The sequence below is a fragment of the Bombyx mori genome, chromosome 25 (assembly GCF_030269925.1).
Source record: "Bombyx mori chromosome 25, ASM3026992v2".
NCBI lineage: Eukaryota > Metazoa > Arthropoda > Insecta > Lepidoptera > Bombycidae > Bombyx > Bombyx mori.
In genome coordinates this window covers 10835839-10855451 of record NC_085131.1, presented here as the reverse complement: position 1 = coordinate 10855451, position 19613 = coordinate 10835839, and the positions used below count along the sequence as shown (strand labels likewise).

Below are 19613 nucleotides of genomic sequence, written 5' to 3'. Positions count from 1 at the left end.
TCTACACTAGAAATTCCCTAGAAATCTTATATATGGCAAAATAATGTTTGCCGGGTCAGCTAGTATTTTATAATTAACACCGGTATTGTCGCATCGTTACACTATGCAAGTACACCGGGGGGCGTCTTATCCTTTAAGCCACGACGACTTCAAATCTTCATCAACGTAGTGTCAATAAACTCCGAATAAAAGAATTTAAGGATAAACGGACATGTTAAAAGGATGCCTTTTTTTTTGTAAATTTGTTACATTTAAACTCTTTAAAGTTTTAACCACTTGGTCTCCATAAATTATACTGTATTTTTATTGAATCTAGACTGGTCAGTTGTCTTGTTATCTCTTGGAATAAATAATGAAATTCCATTCGATGTTCGCGTAGAAATCTGTAAAGAGAAAGCGTCCAGACAAAGTATGTTTATCAACAAACATTCTGTTGCGCAAAAGTTATTTGTATCGTGAATACTGTTAAATTATATAGGATATCTTTATAATAATAAAATTAAATTCAGGGAACCAAAAAAGGATGGTGGTATAAGAAATACCAAAAGAAAAAAAACATTAAACTCTCTCCCTATGTATGACACGTTGCAATGTGTATGCTACTGGAGATACAATCCGTGTGGTTATTGCAAGTTTTTTAACGTTCTCGATAGCGTAAAAGTTAACTCAAATTTGTATGCAGTAGGAACAGCGCCCCTAGCGGCAAACGTTCCAAGTCCATACAAATTTGAGTTAACTTTTACGCTATCGAGAGCGTTAAAAAACTCGCACGAAACACACTGAAGTTGCTTGACGTTAGACGGGCGGTCGGTCGCTAAACTCATGCCAAATTTCTCTGCAGCATGACAATAGGACAGCCGCGCCGATCGCACATATCGTTTGATAATGCTAACAAGAAGAAGAAGAAGTTCTGTCACTGACTAATGTTGCTGACCATAAGTATACGCGTTGAGACACCGTTGGGAAAATCTTAACAATGAATACAAGCCACAAGACTGCCGATCTTATAAATGCGATGTTTTGATTATAGTTGACTCCATTCAAGCAGGAATCGAATTTATCTTAAAATAACCACTTTCGAATTGACACGTAAAAACTATAGTTTGGTGTACACGACTAACGTAACCACCTGCCATAATTGCTAATTCCACAACGTGAAAAATCATAATTCAAAATATCAAGAAATAACTAATCTTGTTTAGCCGAACGCGTGATTCAGGAAAGTTTAAAATGGTATCCAGGATAGGAATTAGAAAAATAAGTGTCGCTACTGCTACTAAGAATGAATGACAGAAGAGTAGTCAATTAAAACTATTTTTACGGATTAATCTAACGTATTTTATTATCTTTGTATTCTATCGGAAATTTGATGATTAAGCCATAAAAGTTATTTTAATGATTAGTATGATCATGGACGACTACCGACTACACTACGATATACCGACGACCTAGTAAAAAGCGCTGGGTCTCGTTGGATGCAGGTGGCAATGGACCGGTCGCACTGGAAATCTATTGGAGAGGCCTATGTTCAGCAGTGGACGGCGATAGGCTGAAATGATGATGATAATCATGGAGAAGCTCAATAAGACTGAATATATAACAACGTTGGACCTCCAAATCAAATATAATAGAAAAATAAATAACTGAAAACAAATCACGCACGGTCATTCCGCTCCAAATTAGGAGGATTCCTTTTGTAGTTGGTACCAGAGACTGACATACATCTGCCGTGAAGCAGTAATGTGTTTCGGTTTGAAGGATGGGGCTGCCGTTGTAACTATACTGAGACCTTAGAACTCATATCTCAAGGTGGGTTGCGACTTTTACGTTTGAGTTGTCTATGGGCTCCGATAACCAATTAACATCAGATGGGCCGTGAGCTCATCCACCTATCTAAGCAATAGAAAAAAAAAACACTTATATACGTTTGAATATATAGATAATAAACACCCAGACAAAAAGGAAAAAAACCGGCTCATTACACGAATGTCGATAAGGGAATCGAACCCACGACCCTCGGCGCAACAGTTAGGGCACTAATTACTGCGCCACCGAGTCAGTCAAATGATTATGAATTTACAGATTGATTCAGATTGAATCGGCTGTACGTACTTTTAACATAACTCAGCAACCAATTTTTTTTTTTTTAATTCCATGATGACTCACGTCTTGCAATTAGATGTTACAGTTCTGACGGTGTTCCTTAAAACCGGCTCTGACTCATGCATCGAGTAAAACTAATGTGCTGAAAAAAACCGGTATATTTTGACCTCGCGCGACCCTCGCAGCCGTAAGAATAAAAATTGTTGCATCGTTCTTCCACAGGCTCTCGTCTGATTGGTCCTGTTTGAAACCGATAAATTAAAGATGTACGTATTTACAATACGATATTTTCAAGGGATTTTGCGAATTGTAACGACACTCTTAGAACACATTCGAGGCTTCATCTCGCGTTTACAATTTCCGACATTTCAAAGACTAAGACTTTGGTTAGATTGATTAGTACATCTTTGACTGTAATAATATAATAAGGGTTTTTTTTTTCATAAAAAATAACCAAATATAAATGTTTTATTGGACCTTCACCGATCTCATAGGAAATCTACATTATTAACATGCGTACAGTGTGCTTAGTGCGAGTTTTTTAACGTTCTCGCGAGCGTAAAAGTTAACTCAAATTTGTATGCAGTTGGAGCAGCGCCCCTAGCGGTGAACGTAGACAAACGTTCTCACTCCATAGAAAATTGGGTTAACTTTTACGCTATCGAGAACGTTAAAAAACTCGCAATAAGCCCACAGATATATTATTATGTATACACAAAATAGATACTGTTCAAATTTGATATACTTAAACACGTGAGAAGAACTTGAAATTCAAAATTACTAGAGTTGCGCTTAAATTTAAGTTTCCGGGATAATGTTGGTTATTCGTAACGAGGTAAAAGATACTGCAAATTATATTAGCCATTAGTTTTTGCGTGATCCTCCTACATATATTAATCAACTGCTATACAAAAACTTGGTATGTGAACAATTACCTTCTACCAAATCAGTTTCTTTGTTCTCATGTGTTTTAATGCAATCTTGTTCGTTACTTGCATCCGGATATCTGTATGTATCTGTATGCGTGCGTATCTAACAGCTCTATAATAGTATCGATAGATTGGGTTGTTTTTACGCCGAAAATAGAACTTTGTCGTACAAAGTATACGATTTAAATTGTAATTTCCACATTCAACGATTTGGGCGATGGAGACAAACAAAACAAACCCCGAATAAGGAATATCCGTCGTTAACACGACCGGAAATCGAACTAGGAACTCGTAGGCAGTTTTGCAGTAGGCAGCGGCTTGGCTCTGCTCCTGGCATTGCTGAAGTCCGTGGGCGACGGTAACCACTTACCATCAGGTGGGCCGTACGACTGCCTAGAAAGACAATAAAAAAAAAAAAAGTTGTCACCATAGATAATACACATAAATTAGTTATAGACAAGCAACTCAAGCACTCAACAAAAATGTTTACGGGCGTCGGCCACTAGATGGCTTCGCTTCGATTAGTTTCTCATTGCTCCTGTAGATGGCAGTAACATATAACATATCCTATATTTTACTTTCAATAAATCAATTTTGTAAATTTTCAGAAACCACAAATTGATAAAATTTAATCAATTTGTCTATAACAAATGAAGACTTGTATGATTTATTAAAAAAAAATCTGTGTTTAGTTATTCAATAATTAAATGCCTTAACTTTAATAACATATAAGTTTAAGGGCATCCCCTAAAAGATGTCGCTAGTTTCCATACAAACAAAATATTTGTCTTAAAGTATCGGCAGTTTCAGAGCCTGGTTATCAGAGCTACTAACAACTCTACCAACATCTATCAATTGTTCACGTTTGTTTTCAACACGTAACTCGACAACGCGAAAAGTGGGAAATTCGTATATATCATTGTCTATGTCAATCATTCCTTGACGTAATCATTGACGCATATTTTGATGATTCTCGTGTGCGTCATAGCTCATATAAAATTATAGACTCGAATGTTAGATCATTAAAAATTCCAAGTGACTGATGTTTTTGTTTTTGAAGTACCTACTTACTACCTTGCTGTACTGGACGTAAGCAGGCGTTCCGGTTCGAAGGGTGGGAAAGAGCCGTTATAATCATTGACACACCTGATAAAAAGTCGTCGTGGCCTAAAGGATAAGGCGTCCGGTGCATACGTGTTGAGCGATGCACCGGTGTTCGAATTTCAGGCGGGTACCAATTTTTCTAATGAAATACGTACTCAACAAAATGTTCACGATTGACTTCCACGGTGAAGGAATAACATCGTGCAATAAAAATCAAACCCGCAAAATTACAATTTGCGTAATTACTGGTGGTAGGACCTCTTGTGAGTCCGCACAGGAAGATACCACCATCCCGCCTATTTCAGCCGTGAAGCAGTAATGCGTTTCGGTTGGAAGGGTGGGGCAGCCGTTGCAACTATACTTGAGACCTTAGAACTTATATCTCGAGGTGGGTGGCGCATTTACTTTGTAGATGTCTATGGGCTCCAGTAAACACTTAACACTAGGCGGGCTGTGAGCTCGTCCACCCATCTAAGCAACAAAAAAAAAGATTATTTGGACCTCGTGTCTTAAAGTAGTTGGCGGTATTCACGTCAATGTCCATAGCCTTGACTCGCGAGCCCAACTGTCCATATACAGCGGTAATCAATATTCAGAATAAGAATATTCAATTACTAAATCTGTATTTTTTTAATAAATCCCTAACACAACGTAATGTGTAGTTTCCAAGACGATGACGTCAAGTTCGGTTTTTTTTTTCGTTTGTCTGTTTCGCTTCACCGGATGACAGTTTTTTTTTGTTCATTTCATGTGCAGTTGACGAACAGGGCTGCCCATTCAGCAGACAATCCTCATGCATTTATTTAAAAATGAACATTACAGCGTACCATATTTGTACTGGTGGTAGGACCTGTTGAGAGTCTGCGCGGGTAGGTACCACCACCCTGCCTATTTCTGCCGTGAAGCAGTAATACGTTTCAGTTTGAAGGGTGGGGCAGCCGTTGTAACTATACTTGAGACCTTAGAACTTATATCTCAAGGTTAGTGGCGCATTTACGTTATAAATGTCTATGGGCTCAAGTAACCACTTAACACAACTAAGCAATAAAAAAAAATAAAAAAAAGATTAGTATGCTATCACACTGTTGCATAGGCATAGGACTCGGTCGACAATAGTCTAATACGAATATAAAAAGAACTGTAACTGCATTCGTTAGAAACATTAAAATAAAATAAATATTAATAATATTCAGATTCAAGACACTATTTAACATTGTTACGATTTTAAATATTTTAAGCATATTTTTTTCCACGCGTAACTAAGACAGTAGGAACTCCAAATGGTATTTTTCCAATACAGCTGACAGCCCTGGTTTGTCACCCGTGTGACTAAAAATACAACGTTCATTATAAGTACAAATTATGGGCTTGTTATCTCCCTTCCCTACATTTTTGGAATGTGTATTATGTCGTTACTCATGTTTTCTCTTAAAATTAGTACTGTCTAACCTTTGAAGTACCTACTTCTTTTGGAAGTACAAAATGTAGGTGGTAGTAAAGAATTTTTCATTTCCAAATGGGCCTATTTGTAGCTAATTAGCCTACCGACGTAACCAACCTAATTCAAGAGTTTGTTTGAAACTAATCTTGTTGTTCCAGAGTTCAAGAAAGATTGGTCGGACCATGCCCTCTGGTGGCCGACTAGAAACAAATGGCTCTCCAGACCAAAACACACCCTGGACCAGTACGGAGTTCACGCGGACGCCGCCCTACACTTCACGCCCATGCACAAACCACTAAGAATCCAGCTGCCGGACTTGAGATTCATCGACTGCAAAATTGACTTCTCAATTGACACATTCAGCGCCGTTATACAACTATGTAAAAATCTTGGTGAGTTCTAATATTTACTGCATAAATTGATACAATCTTCTACATACCCGATCCTGTAGACCGAATGGTAAACAGTCGACGTCGCCCAAAGCACGTCATTACGGATCCTCCCGATCCATTAACGGTGCTTTTAGACACCACAAGCACCAGTTACTGTCCTCGTCGAATCCGTCGCTTTTGACGAAGGGCTCGACGAGCAAATTCACCCATAGACACAGCCCATTGAGTTTCTCGCCAGATCTTCTCGGTGATACTGAAATAGCCTCTCAAGGCTATCAGCATAGGTAGGGAAAAAAGGTAGTGCGGGCCGCGTGAGCGAACACTACACTTGCATAGGTCATGACCGCACGTATTCAAGTTTTGTAGAGTGTCACCTTATTACGATGGGACAATTTACTTAGCTTGCAGATGATCGGATAGAGGAGTCCTAATATGAACGCGGCTCGTAGGCCGCAAATATTTTTTTTCTTACCTATGCTGATAGCCTTGAGAGGCTAAATCAACTTCACCCTAACGTGTAGCAAGAACAGTGCTTCGCAGAATCTACCGCCGGATCGGAATCGCGACCCACTGAGAAGATTCGGCCAGAAACTCAGTGGGCTGTGTGTGTTTATGGGTTAATTCGCTCGTTGAGCCCTTCGTCGCAAGCGACGGGTTCGACGAAGACGCTGACCGGGGCCACATGCAATGCAACATTAGGTCGAACGCAAAAAAGTCGCTATAGACTATTTTCTTTCTCACACTATTAGCAGATCTCGAATAATACCAGTATGAAGCTCCCTTGGGCTGTAAGTCCAGAGTGTTCATAAAACGCGAAGGCATGTAACGTGTCTTGTGTCACATCGTAACTGTCTTATCGGTATTAACGTATTTACGAGCTTATTTTATTACTCTCGCAGGGGCATCTAAATACGCTACGTCTCGAGTATTCCTCAGTTTTACGAGACGTGTACAAGTAAAATCGGAAACGTAGTAAAATATTACAAAAAAAAAACAACACCTTGTTACGATGTGTTTTAGTGAATCAATTTCAGTGCAATTAATTTTAATGTTCCTTTGTTCAATACAAAATGACTGAATTTATTGCTGGTTGGGCTATTCGACCGAGCATTTTGTAACATAGTTCTTATAATTAAATAAAACTTGAACTACCTATGTTGTGCTGATAATATTAATACAATAAAACAAATATCGTGCCAAATTCAAAACTGAATTGAAAAATGTATGTATGAGAAAGATTGCTCTGTTCAAACAGCAAAACCTCTACAGAATTTTCGCAATTCAGTTTTATCAGGTGTGCTATAAGGATTGCACAGCCAAATCTCACGCCAAATAGATCTGCTTTCTTGGTTATCTACCAAAGATAACCAATCTGAGGAATTTTTCGTGTGAGAAAATAAATACGGTGACGTGCTTTCGAGAACCAGAACACGAGACCTTTAGGTGTTAAATTGAAACAGACAATATATATTTTGAAATAGTATTTTTTTTTATTAATCTAAGAACAAATAGAACCCGTTGTCTCTGTCTACCTCATTGACATAGTGTTTGGTAAAAATAAAAAAAACAAGAATATTAAAAAATATCTAATAAGTATTTTTTTTTTATCTCATATGTATTCAAAAAATAAACACATGCTCGTTGAGTTTCTTGTAAGTTCTTCTCAGGACGAAGGCTAGTTTTTGTGAATTGGCGGTAGTTCTTTTTCATGTTCAACAAGTATGTACTTTCATTATGTTGAATAAAAAAAAAATTATTTGATTTTGGTAAAAGTTTTTTCATGGTGATAAATTACGAAACTCAGACTCGTTTTTTTTTTCTGGCTAGCCGGAACGTTTCTCTGTACACAATTTTTTTATATGTTCTTTTAAGGTATAAGGCATTCTGAAGAACTATCGCTGTGCTATCCGCTCGAGGCGTCACATCTAAAACAGAACTATCAAAATCTGAAAGAAGCTAAAAGAATAAAGAACACGCAGGCTCCGGACACGAATACATTCATTGCAGCGACAAGAGGCTCTTCGAATAGCTTGGATAGATCAAACGGCCCGTGTCCCGCTACCCCGCCCCCGCCGAGGTCACTGTCTGCGACTCCTGTTGCGTCACAACAAGTAAGTGCAAATCGAAATAGCACCCTAAGAAAATTCGTACTTACATACCCACACGTTATTTTCCTACCTGCATATGTGTTTTTTTTTAATAAAATTTTACAAAAAACTGATGCACTTTTGAACACGATTGTCCTGTCGTTTTTAACCGATTTAAAAAAAGGAGGTTTACAATTCGGCTCTTTTCCTTTTTTCCAGGTGAACCGATTTTAATAATTATTTTTTATCTGAAAGTAGATGCTTCTCAAATGAACTCGGTTAATTTTTACCCTACTCTTTAAAGCCTACTCTATAATAGTTTCAGAGTTATACGTAATGATGCAAATTTAATTAACCACGATTAGATTGATGATAATATGCAAATTTTATTATATTATTTTGTTGAAGTCGAATTTCTTTAATTGTTAAAATTTTGTGTTACGGTTACACCGATTACACATTTTCCGAATTTCTTCTTCTTCTTCAGAGTCTGCTCTTCATTGCTGAAGGTCGTGTCCAGTTTAAAATGTTGACCACTCGATGCACAATAATAATTATACTTCCGAATTTAACATTCGAGAATTTTCAAATCAATCAAAGAGAAACTCAAAAATAATGCTTATTCAGTATCTTTCTACAGATGTTCGAATAATCTATATATTAATTCGTGAAGCAAAAACTTTGTACCCCTTTTTACGAAAATTGCGCGGACGAAGGAAATTTCCCACACTTATAGACAATATAGAGAAGGAGTGCAGAATGCTAATATATTTTTTAAATTAAGCGTTAATAATACATTAAATCAATAAGAAAACATTACACACACAAACACACACACACATACATAAACTATATTTATTGTCAAACTTTTGTTATTGCTTAAAGTCTGTGGTCAAATTGAGAATAAGTTACTATTGTTTATCTTTAATATTATTTTTCTATAATGTGGTCTTGGCGAAATCTGTGAATAAAGAAGTCTATTCGTCTTTGACAATAGAATCACAGTAGTGTACAAACTTATAATTACAATTAATTATAGTCGAATCTAGACTACTGCGGGACCACTCTCTCTGTGCGTCGTATTCCTCAGTTCTGAGGGTCGTGACCTTTACTGAGCACTTTTGTTAGGACTATGTTCCTCCATTCACTCCTGTCCTCCGCGCAGTGGATAGCGATATTGATGCTGGATTCAAAAGTCGTCTTAATCTGATCGGACCAGCGCATGGGACTACGCCCCCTAGGCCTCTTTCCTTCCACTTTGCCGGTGATGAGAAGTTTTTCGAGGACCACTGGTAGTTATAAATATCTGAGAATGTTTCAATGATGTACAGAATGGCACACTTCGTCGCTACGGACATCACATCTACAGCACACAGAGCGACGGATCAAGCGACGGCGGTTACTGCGGCACCCCGCCCCGTGCCGCCTCCATGGACGCTCTCGATTCCTTAGCGGAACTGTCCCTGGCCGACTCACCGATAGAACCGGACTCGCAATCCCGGGAATCGTTGCTCTCGCCCAAGTCTCTCCTGGAACGAGCCAGAATGAATGTCGGGTGAGAACTTTATTTTCAATATGTAGATACTTAGTATCTTGTTCGTAGACTAATTAAAACTACTTGAACATTTTAAGGTAGCGTTTTTTATTGTCGTTATATTAGTTCCACAAAAAATAAAAGATCTGAAAATTTCATCCCAATCCATCCAGCCGTTTCGGAATCTGTAAGGAAGATACATATGTCCAAACATCGGCACTTACATCACATAGATTTTAATACATACATATACTTAAACTTAACAAAGAACAATTATTGTCGTCGGCTTAAACAAGCCTAGGGTCGATCAGTGGCCCCGGTGATATATGTAAAACTTAAAATTAAATGCAGTAGATAATTCACATATACATTTTTTTAATTTAAAAAAGAAACCATGTTAGATCTTCTTGGTTATCTTGAATAGTAACAATAGCCTCTGAATCGTGCCGACAGATGGTTAGACTCTTCACTGTCCATCATGGAGCAGTACGTACGTGAATGGGACACGCTTCAGCTGCGGTTCAAGTTCTATTCGTTCTTCGACCTGACGCCGAGAGCTCAGGACGCGCCTCGACTCAACCAGCTGTACCAGCAGGCACGCTGGCAGATCCTCAACCAGGAGGTCAACTGTACCGAGGAGGAGATGATGCTGTTTGCTGCTTTGCAAGTGAGTTGAATAACATCTATCTATATATTTGGCTAATTTTGGTCTTGAATTATTTATGGAAGTCCAGAGAAGGTTTAAAAGGCAGATAAATATAAAAATGCTCGGAATTAAATAAAAATAACAATTTTGTTTTCCCTTTGATGTGTCCCCCGTCGGACGGATTCCTTTTGTTTGTTTTAAGTTTATTTTATACAAAAGTTTAGGTCTTTTATTTATCGATTGAGGCACTACGAAGTCTGCCAGGTCAGCTAGTCGTGTAATAAAAATTAAACCCGCAAAATGATAACTTGCGTAATTACTGGTGGTAGGACTTCTTGCGAGTCCGCGCGGGTAGGTCCCACCACCCTGCCTGTTTCTGCCGTGAAGCAGTAATGCGTTTCAGTTTGAAGGGTGGGGCAGCCGTTGTAACTATACTTGAGACCTTAGAACTTATATTTCAAGTTGGGTGGCGCATTTACGTTGTAGATGTCTATGGGCTCCAGTAACCACTTAACACCAGGTGGGCTGTGAGCTCGTCCACACATCTAAGCAATAAAAAAATAAAAAGATATAGAATATAGAGTATGACTGAAAGAGATAAGAGATATCGTATTAGGAAGTAAGAGAGACGGCGAATGAATGTTTGACACAGCGAAACGAGGAATGAGGGTAGTTACGAGACGCAACAGCGGACAGACGTAGTGTAATTCGAAAGATAAAAGACGTTTATATTTTGTTTACTTGTTAAGACGGAAATAAAATCGAGTTTGTGGGAAGCTATCAACTGTTTTATTAGCCCAAATAGAATGGAAAAACGGCAGAAATAGGCCGTCATCATTCATCCATACATTAATTATTATTATACTTTTCTTGCAGCCGTCTCTCTTACTCTCGAACACGACATCTCTTATCACTCTCAGTCAGTCATACTCTATATTCTATATCTGTCATTCATCCATACATTAATTATGCTTTCCTTGCAGCCGTCTCTCTTACTCTCGAACACGACATCTCCTATTTCTCTCAGTCAATCATACTCCTTACCTGTCATTCCGTTCCTACATTAATTATGTTTTCCTTACAGCCGTCTCTCTTACTCTCGAACACGACATCTCCTATTTCTCTCAGTCAATCATACTCCTTACCTGTCATTCCGTTCCTACATTAATTATGTTTTCCTTACAGCCGTCTCTCTTACTCTCGAACACGACATCTCCTATTTCTCTCAGTCAATCATACTCCTTACCTGTCATTCCGTTCCTACATTAATTATGTTTTCCTTACAGCCGTCTCTCTTACTCTCGAACACGACATCTCCTATCTCGTTCAGTCAGTCATACTCCATATCCGTCATTCATCCATACATTCCGTTCCTAAATTAATTATGCTTTCCTTGCAGCTCCAAATCGAGTTACAGACCCTGGCCGGAGGCAGTGCCGAAGCTGCCGACGGCTACGGAGCCAGCGCCGGCAACGCTTCAGCCCCGGAAGACGAGATCGATGCTGCGCTCTGCGAGCTGCAAGCCCAGCTGGAGGGCGGACCCCCCGCCCGACAAGACATCACACACGTCCCGGAACTGGCCGGATACCTCAAGTATCTAAGGTAACGTAGATTGAGGGGAATCGGGACCCTTTCCAAATCCAACATAAATTTTTAATGGTTTTTCTTAGGGTAATGCCAATTAAAATTATTCCGGACGCTTAAATATTTATACACGATGCGTTATTATTAGGGCATATTATGTTAACAGCGATAGGACTATGGCGTACCCCGCAGGCAACACGTAAGTGCAGCACCCGTGAGATATTGGGTAGGGTTGTCGCATAAGATGCAGGATACTAGGATATGTATGGAAATGGCAGTGCAAGGTAGAGGGGGAAGATGTCGACCGAAGAAGACATGGATGGAGTGTGTGAATGACGATATGAGAGAGAGAGGAGTGAGTATTGAGATGACGGCTGATAGAAGAGATTGGAAGAGAAAAATTAGATGTGCCGACCCCACCTAGTGGGATAAGGTGGAGAAAAATGAAGATGCGTTATTATACATAGTTCATTACAAAATATACACAAAAACTGAAAAAACTAGCTTGACCAGCAAGGTGAATCGCTTGGCTTTGGGGTGAATCAGGTTACGTATGGGGACAATAGGGTTTTCGATAGGGCTGGCACTATTTAGTTGTTAGGTAGGTACTTAACTTTAGATAATTAACTTTTTAGTATATTTAATGAGTTACAAAGCTTTGATGACTAAATTGAACTATTTAATATTCTTAAACACTAAATCTTCCCGCGTTCCATTACTACTATCTTCTTCAATTTGTCTCCGCCAGATGCTGAGTGTAAGTCCCTTCATATGCACTCCATTTTTTTCGGTCTCTTACCTTTCACATCCAGTCCCTTACCAGCTATTTTGACCAGGACATCGGTTCACCCCATTGGTTACTGAGCGACCTTAATCCTCCACTATGGAAACTTGAATCCCACCGAAGTTTTACATAAAAATAAATTGAAATACAACTGTATATTTGTTTAAAGCAAAGCAAAACCGAATCGTACAATTAACAGACCACATAATAGAGACACTCTGTACAGAGAGGAAATTAAATAAAGGCGAAACAAACGGAACTCCTACCAAATATTTTGCGGGACTATTAAAATATTGAATTTCTATACACATTATACAGACATTCTCCATTCTCTTTACTTATTTACTTAATTAATTAATTACTTTCAAGTATTCTTTCGGTACATTAGATTAACGATGAAATAATAATAAATTAACAATTACGTTTTTATTCTTTCACGCGATAACGGTGCGTTTCTTCACTCAGCAAGTGTAACAACGAGTATTGTGCCATCGCGTAAGAAATTGATATAAATACCCTCGAATGTTAAACATGAACTAATTGAATGTGTTCAGACAAAAGGGATCCAATAAATAACTTTACAACAACCGCGTTTTATCAAAGACAAAATAACACGTCAATTATATTTGTTTTCATTGTAATTGCTTATGAAGGTAATTAAAAACAGATTTATTTTTAGTATAGCATTGCTTGGGTCCTTTTTGCATAACGCGCAATTTATTTGTATGTCGTTGGATGTGTTGTACATTTCACTTTTTGTGCAGTAACTAAATTATTGTTAGCGAAAATAAACTTGACGTTCCATTCTCATATCTTATTTTAAAGAATTGCTTCTACAACGTAAATAAATGAATTAAAACAATTTTTTGTTTTTTTTTTATATGTATATAAAAACAAGATCAAAGTTTTCGTTAGAGTACAAAAATATATTGATATTTCATTATGTTTAAAATTTCAACAATTAATTAAACTATAGCAGTGAATGAGGATAAAATTGAGTTCGTTATTGAGAACTGTGCGTCAAAGTAAATAAATTAACCCAAATTTCAATAATATTGTTGGTACTGAACGACAATGACTGTTTATCATACTTACTGTTTTGTAAACAAAAAAATGTTAATTTCCTTAAAATTATATTCCAGTTGTAATTATTTTGAAGTGATATTGTCTCAGTTGTAGCTAACCATGACGAGTTATTTTTTTTTTAAATTAAGTTTTAAACATATACTTGAATTGTAATAATAACTTTTTTACTGTTAAACCAAAGAGCATATTATTGTCTGTGAAAAGACTAAATCAAGGACAATTAAGCTTAGTTAGCTTTGACTGACTCGGTGGTGCAATAGTTAGCGCTCCTGACCGTGGCGCCGAAGTTCGTGGGTTCGATTCCCACATTGGGCAAACATTCGTCTTATGAACAGGTTTGTTTGCTCTCTGTTGCTGTTGTCTGGGTGTTTATATGTGTATATATTTAAACGTATAAGTCTCATAAAACACAGGGAATCTTAAGTTGGAGACGGATGACCAGGCGTTTTTTTTTTTCCTACCTATTCTAGTAACCTCGAGAGGTTATTCACCGAACCAGTAGGTGAGCTCGTGGGGTTCAAAGATTATTCACCGAACCAGTAGGTGAGCTCGTGGGGCTCAAACCGGGAGTGTTACTAACACTGGCCCTAGCAAGAGCAGTGCTTCGCAGAATCTACAACCGGATCGGAAACGCGACCCACTGAGAATATCCGGCGAGAAACTCAGTGGGCTGTGTCTGTGGGTTAATTTACTCGTCGAGCCCTTCGTCGTAAGCGACGGGTTCGGCAAAGACGGTGATCGGTGACCGTGCGTGTATTGTTCCCAATCATTATAACAATTATAAAAATTGCAGCAATATGTTTTTAAGAACGTATGTATGTATGTATGTATAAAGCAACGTCTCTGATAACACGTTTTTTTTTTCTATTGCACTTGTAGGCAGACGAGCACACGGCCCGCCTGACGGTTAGTGTTTACCGTCGCCCATGGACTTCAGCAATGCCAATAGCAGAGCCAAGCCGCTGCCTACTAAATAGTCTCTAAATAATAAGTAAACTAATCTTCTCAGACCGAAACGTTTCACGTTGAAAGCGTACAAGCGCGGCTGGATATCGTGCCGCGACGGCGTGCTGCGCATACACGGCTCGCAGGAGGCGGCCGCGCGCGGCGAGCCTCCCTCGTGCGCCGTCGAGCTGCGCGGGGCGGAGGTAAGCTTCGACTAACACAGTGCTTCTCAAACTTTTTTGAGCCTTGTTTTTTTCATGGCTTAGATGGGTGGACAAGCTCACAGCCCAGCTGGTGTTAATTGGTGTCTGGAGCTCATAGACATCTATAACGTAAATGCGTCACCGAGCTTGAGATATAAGTTCTAAGGTCTCAAGTATAGTTGCAACGGCTGCCCCACCCTTCAAACCGAAACGCCTACCTACCTAAGCAATAAATAAATAAAAACATGCGGACAGAATCATATATATAAAGATTGTAAGTAATATGGGTTCTTGGTTTTTCCTAAACAATTTAGTAAAATTTAAAATTAAAATAAAAAATTATGAATTAATTTACTTGTGTTTTGTACGCCAAATAAGTCGACTCGTATGAGACGTGGAAACTACCTTATAGGAGAGATTTATTAAAAGTTAATGTTAATCTTTTGTCTGTCTATCAATTATTATCTGAAAGGAAAACTGACGATAAAATTAATAATTCGAAATTAAAAATTTCAATTTAACATTAAACGCAATGTATACTGGGCGTATGACATTTTTGCTTTACATTTCTGGTTCACCGATTAACTAAAACGAAAATGATTCATATAAGGGAACCTAACTTAATAAATTAATGTTTTATTTTAGAACTGGAATTTACATGTACATTTGAAAACACTTGTAAAGAAAATGTGGGGTATTATAAATTCGTAATTCGTAGAATGTATTACATATTTAAATAGCTTTTTTTTCTAGCATTTTTTTTAAACATTCCAGGTAACACCAGACGCTCATCCGGCTTCTGGTAGATACAGCATCAAGTTGGAAGTGCCCTCCGAAGATTCGATGCACGAGATGTGGTTGAAATGTGAAAACGTGAGTGTGTTTCTAAATTTACTGGTGGTAGGACCTCTTGTGAGTCCGCGCGGGTGGGTACCACCACCCTGCCTATTTCTGCCGTGAAGCAGTAATGCGTTTCGGTTTGAAGGATGGGGCAACCGTTGTAACTATACTGAGATCTTAGAACTTGTATCTCAAGGTGGGTGGCGCATTTACGTTGTGAATGTCTATGGGCTCCAGTGACCACTTAACACCAGGTGGGTTGTGAGCTCGTCCACCCATCTAAGCAATAAAAAAAGACGCATTAGAAGTTTCACTTCAATTATATAATAATATATTCTACGTTAATGCTTCTAATGTCGAAATATACCAGGAGGATCAGTACGCGGAGTGGGTGGCGGCGTGCAGACTGGGCTCGCGCGGGCGCTCGCTGGCCGACGCGCAGTTCGCGAGCGAGGCGGGCAGCGTGCGCGCGCTGCTGGCGCTGCAGCGGCCCCGCCCCGCCGCCGCGCTCTCCGCGCACGCGCTGCCGCACAACCTGCAGCCGGAGAACTACCTGGCGCCGCGGTACCTCAAGAAACTCAAGTCCAAGGTAAAAATTAAAAATACATCATCATCATTCTCCTGCCCTTCTCCTGGGCACCTGGCGCCTCATGCCAAACATTTTCTACTCTTCCATACTCCCCTATCATATACCATTTCTTCGCTCACTACCCTCTTACACTTAACGTCTTTCAGGCAATCCATCCATTTTTGAAGTAAAACTTCTTTAGAATCGTTGTGATTTCAAACTCGATGAAACGAAAAAATAAGTCCCTAGAGACACAAACACATAATTGTATGTATGATATCGCGAAGGCCTTCGACAGGGTCTGGCATAGGGCACTTCTATCGAAGTTACCATCTTACGGAATCCCCGAGGGTCTCTGCAAGTGGATCGCTAGCTTTTTGGATGGGCGGAGCATCACGGTCGTTGTAGACGGTGACTGTTCTGATACCATGACCATTAACGCTGGCGTTCCACAAGGTTCGGTGCTCTCCCCCACGCTTTTCATCCTGTATATCAATGACATGCTGTCTATTGATGGCATGCACTGCTATGCAGATGATAGCACGGGGGATGCGCGATATATCGGCCATCAGAGTCTCTCTCGGAGCGTGGTGCAAGAGAGACGATCAAAACTTGTGTCTGAAGTGGAGAACTCTCTGGGGCGAGTCTCCAAATGGGGTGAATCGAACTTAGTTCAATTCAACCCGTTGAAGACACAGGTTTGCGCGTTCACTGCGAAGAAGGACCCCTTTGTCATGGCGCCGCAATTCCAAGGAGTATCCCTGCAACCTTCCGAGAGTATCGGGATACTTGGGGTCGACATTTCGAGCGATGTCCAGTTTCGGAGTCATTTGGAAGGCAAAGCCAAGTTGGCGTCCAAAATGCTGGGAGTCCTCAACAGAGCGAAGCGGTGCTTCACGCCTGGACAAAGACTTTTGCTTTATAAAGCACAAGTCCGGCCTCGCGTGGAGTACTGCTCCCATCTCTGGGCCGGGGCTCCCAAATACCAGCTTCTTCCATTTGACTCCATACAGAGGAGGGCCGTTCGGATTGTCGATAATCCCATTCTCTCGGATCGTTTGGAGCCTCTGGGTCTGCGGAGGGACTTCGGTTCCCTCTGTATTTTGTACCGTATGTTCCATGGGGAGTGCTCTGAGGAATTGTTCGAGATGATACCAGCATCTCGTTTTTACCATCGCACCGCCCGCCACCGGAGTAGAGTTCATCCATACTACCTGGAGCCACTGCGGTCATCCACAGTGCGTTTCCAGAGATCTTTTTTGCCACGTACCATCCGGCTATGGAATGAGCTCCCCTCCACGGTGTTTCCCGAGCGCTATGACATGTCCTTCTTCAAACGAGGCTTATGGAGAGTATTAAGCGGTAGGCAGCGGCTTGGCTCTGCCCCTGGCATTGCTGAAGTCCATGGGCGACGGTAACCACTCACCATCAGGTGGGCCGTATGCCCGTCTGCCTACAAAGGCAATAAAAAAAAAAAAAAAAAAAAAAAAATAGGATTCAGCCGGCGAGAGAATGAGATTGAACACAGACGTTCTTTCTCAATGTAGTTTTTTTTAATACAGCGCCATCTATGAGATGTTTTTAATACTAACGTGTGTATGAAACCTCACTGAATTTTAATTTAGGATTATACGTGAAGTTAAAATATCAATTCACAGAGGACGCTACCTCATACTATAAAAGATGATTTACAATTATTTACTAATGACAAAATTTTACATACACTTATACATTTAGGATAATTGTATTTTAAATTTTGAAGGTTTCACTTCTACCACGTGTAAATTGCACACGTTTTTTGAAGTTATACTTCTTTAGGCGGGTTATGAAAAATTTAGAGTGAAATTTTACGATGCGCGCGCACCGTGACACAAAATTAACAGAGCGAAGTTGCCCACTAAATCGCTCATTACAATACGACCGACGTAACTTGGCGAGTCTGAATATAGCTGCAGCCGCATGTACACTCGTAAAAAAAAGTGTTATTAGCATCAATTTTTTAGTAATATAAATGACAAATTTATTATTTAATATAATTCATACTAAATATTATTAAATTGTTAACGTTAAATATTTATTATTAATTATTTAATATTTAAAAAAAAAGAAATAAATTTAATTCAAAATTCAAAATTCAAAATCATTTATTTCAACTTAGATGTCAGTATGACACACTTGTTGAATGTCAAAATACAAATAACAATGTTAACTCTACCACCGGTTCCAAAAAATAAATATAATAAATAATAAAAATAAAGTATAACTTCTTACGCGTGTACATAAGTACACGCACCCTTTTTGTTTTCTTAGCTCTACCTCTTCCTCTATATCCTTCCACATTCATTGTTAACACTCTCTTACCAACCTTATTTTCATTTCGTCTAATCACATGTCCATACCATTAAAATTAAAAATACAAAATTAAAATAAAAAAAAACAAAATTTAATTTTTTAATAAATGTCCTATTCGATATGAGCACGTCCATCATTAACATACAAAACGTATGTGTATTCGTTCACAGTTCACTCAACGCTTGCTCGAGAGTCACGCTAACGTCAAAGACCTACCCCTCCTCGAAGCGAAGCTCCAGTACATCAAGACCTGGCAGAACCTCGCCGATTACGGACAGACCTTGTTCGTGGTTCGGTTCATGGGCCACAAGAAGGACGAGATCATCGGCATCGCCAACAACAGGATCATGAGGCTGGACCCGCACACCGGAGATCACATTAAGACCTGGAGGTTCAGTAACATGAAGGTACTTATTTTCTTATAACATATTTCTATAACACTTTAGGACGTTTGGATCTCCATATCTTTTCACTTTATGAAACCATTGATATTGTAATTTAAAATTATTTTTGCAATGTTGCCTCATCAACAATACATATAAAAAAGTCGCACTAGTAAACTTCTACAAATTTTAATTCTTATGGATAACAAAACACATCTGTGATTAAAAGAAAATGGATCGCGAAAAATTACCCTAAAAATACATACATAAGTTTATAGCGAATATTTTTAATTATTATATTAATAATAGTTCCGTCATCCCAAATTGATAGTGACATTTAATAAGCAAATAAACATTTACCTTTATAGTTCAATGCAGATGGAAATTTGCGGCAAATCGAATATTTTCCTTAATAAATTTCCACAAACACTGCGCTTAGTGCGAGTTTTTAAACGTTCTCGATCGCGTCAAAGTTAACGCAAATTTGTATAGAGCTGGAACGTTTGCCTACGTTTGCCGCTAGGGGCGCTGTTCCAATTCCATACAAATTTTTAAGTTAACTTTTACGCTATCGAGAACCTTAAAAACTCGCACTAAGCACACGGAATTAACATTTCGAATTCTGGTTGCAG

The 19613-nt window shown here is 39.1% G+C and overlaps 1 protein-coding gene across 3 annotated transcripts in view; it reads left to right on the top strand.

Annotated features, from left to right (window-relative positions):
- The window catches only part of LOC101737978 (unc-112-related protein), a 57966-nt gene that overhangs the window by 37193 nt on the left and 1160 nt on the right, over positions 1–19613 (top strand). For all 3 annotated transcript variants that reach the window (XM_062675967.1, NM_001421969.1, XM_062675968.1), the window contains 9 exons: positions 5736–5969; positions 7842–8080; positions 9388–9611; positions 10044–10257; positions 11636–11838; positions 14700–14838; positions 15613–15711; positions 16049–16267; positions 18769–19005. In XM_062675967.1, the coding sequence (XP_062531951.1) occupies positions 5736–5969; positions 7842–8080; positions 9388–9611; positions 10044–10257; positions 11636–11838; positions 14700–14838; positions 15613–15711; positions 16049–16267; positions 18769–19005 (1808 nt within the window). The remainder of the gene's footprint in view (positions 1–5735; positions 5970–7841; positions 8081–9387; positions 9612–10043; positions 10258–11635; positions 11839–14699; positions 14839–15612; positions 15712–16048; positions 16268–18768; positions 19006–19613) is intronic.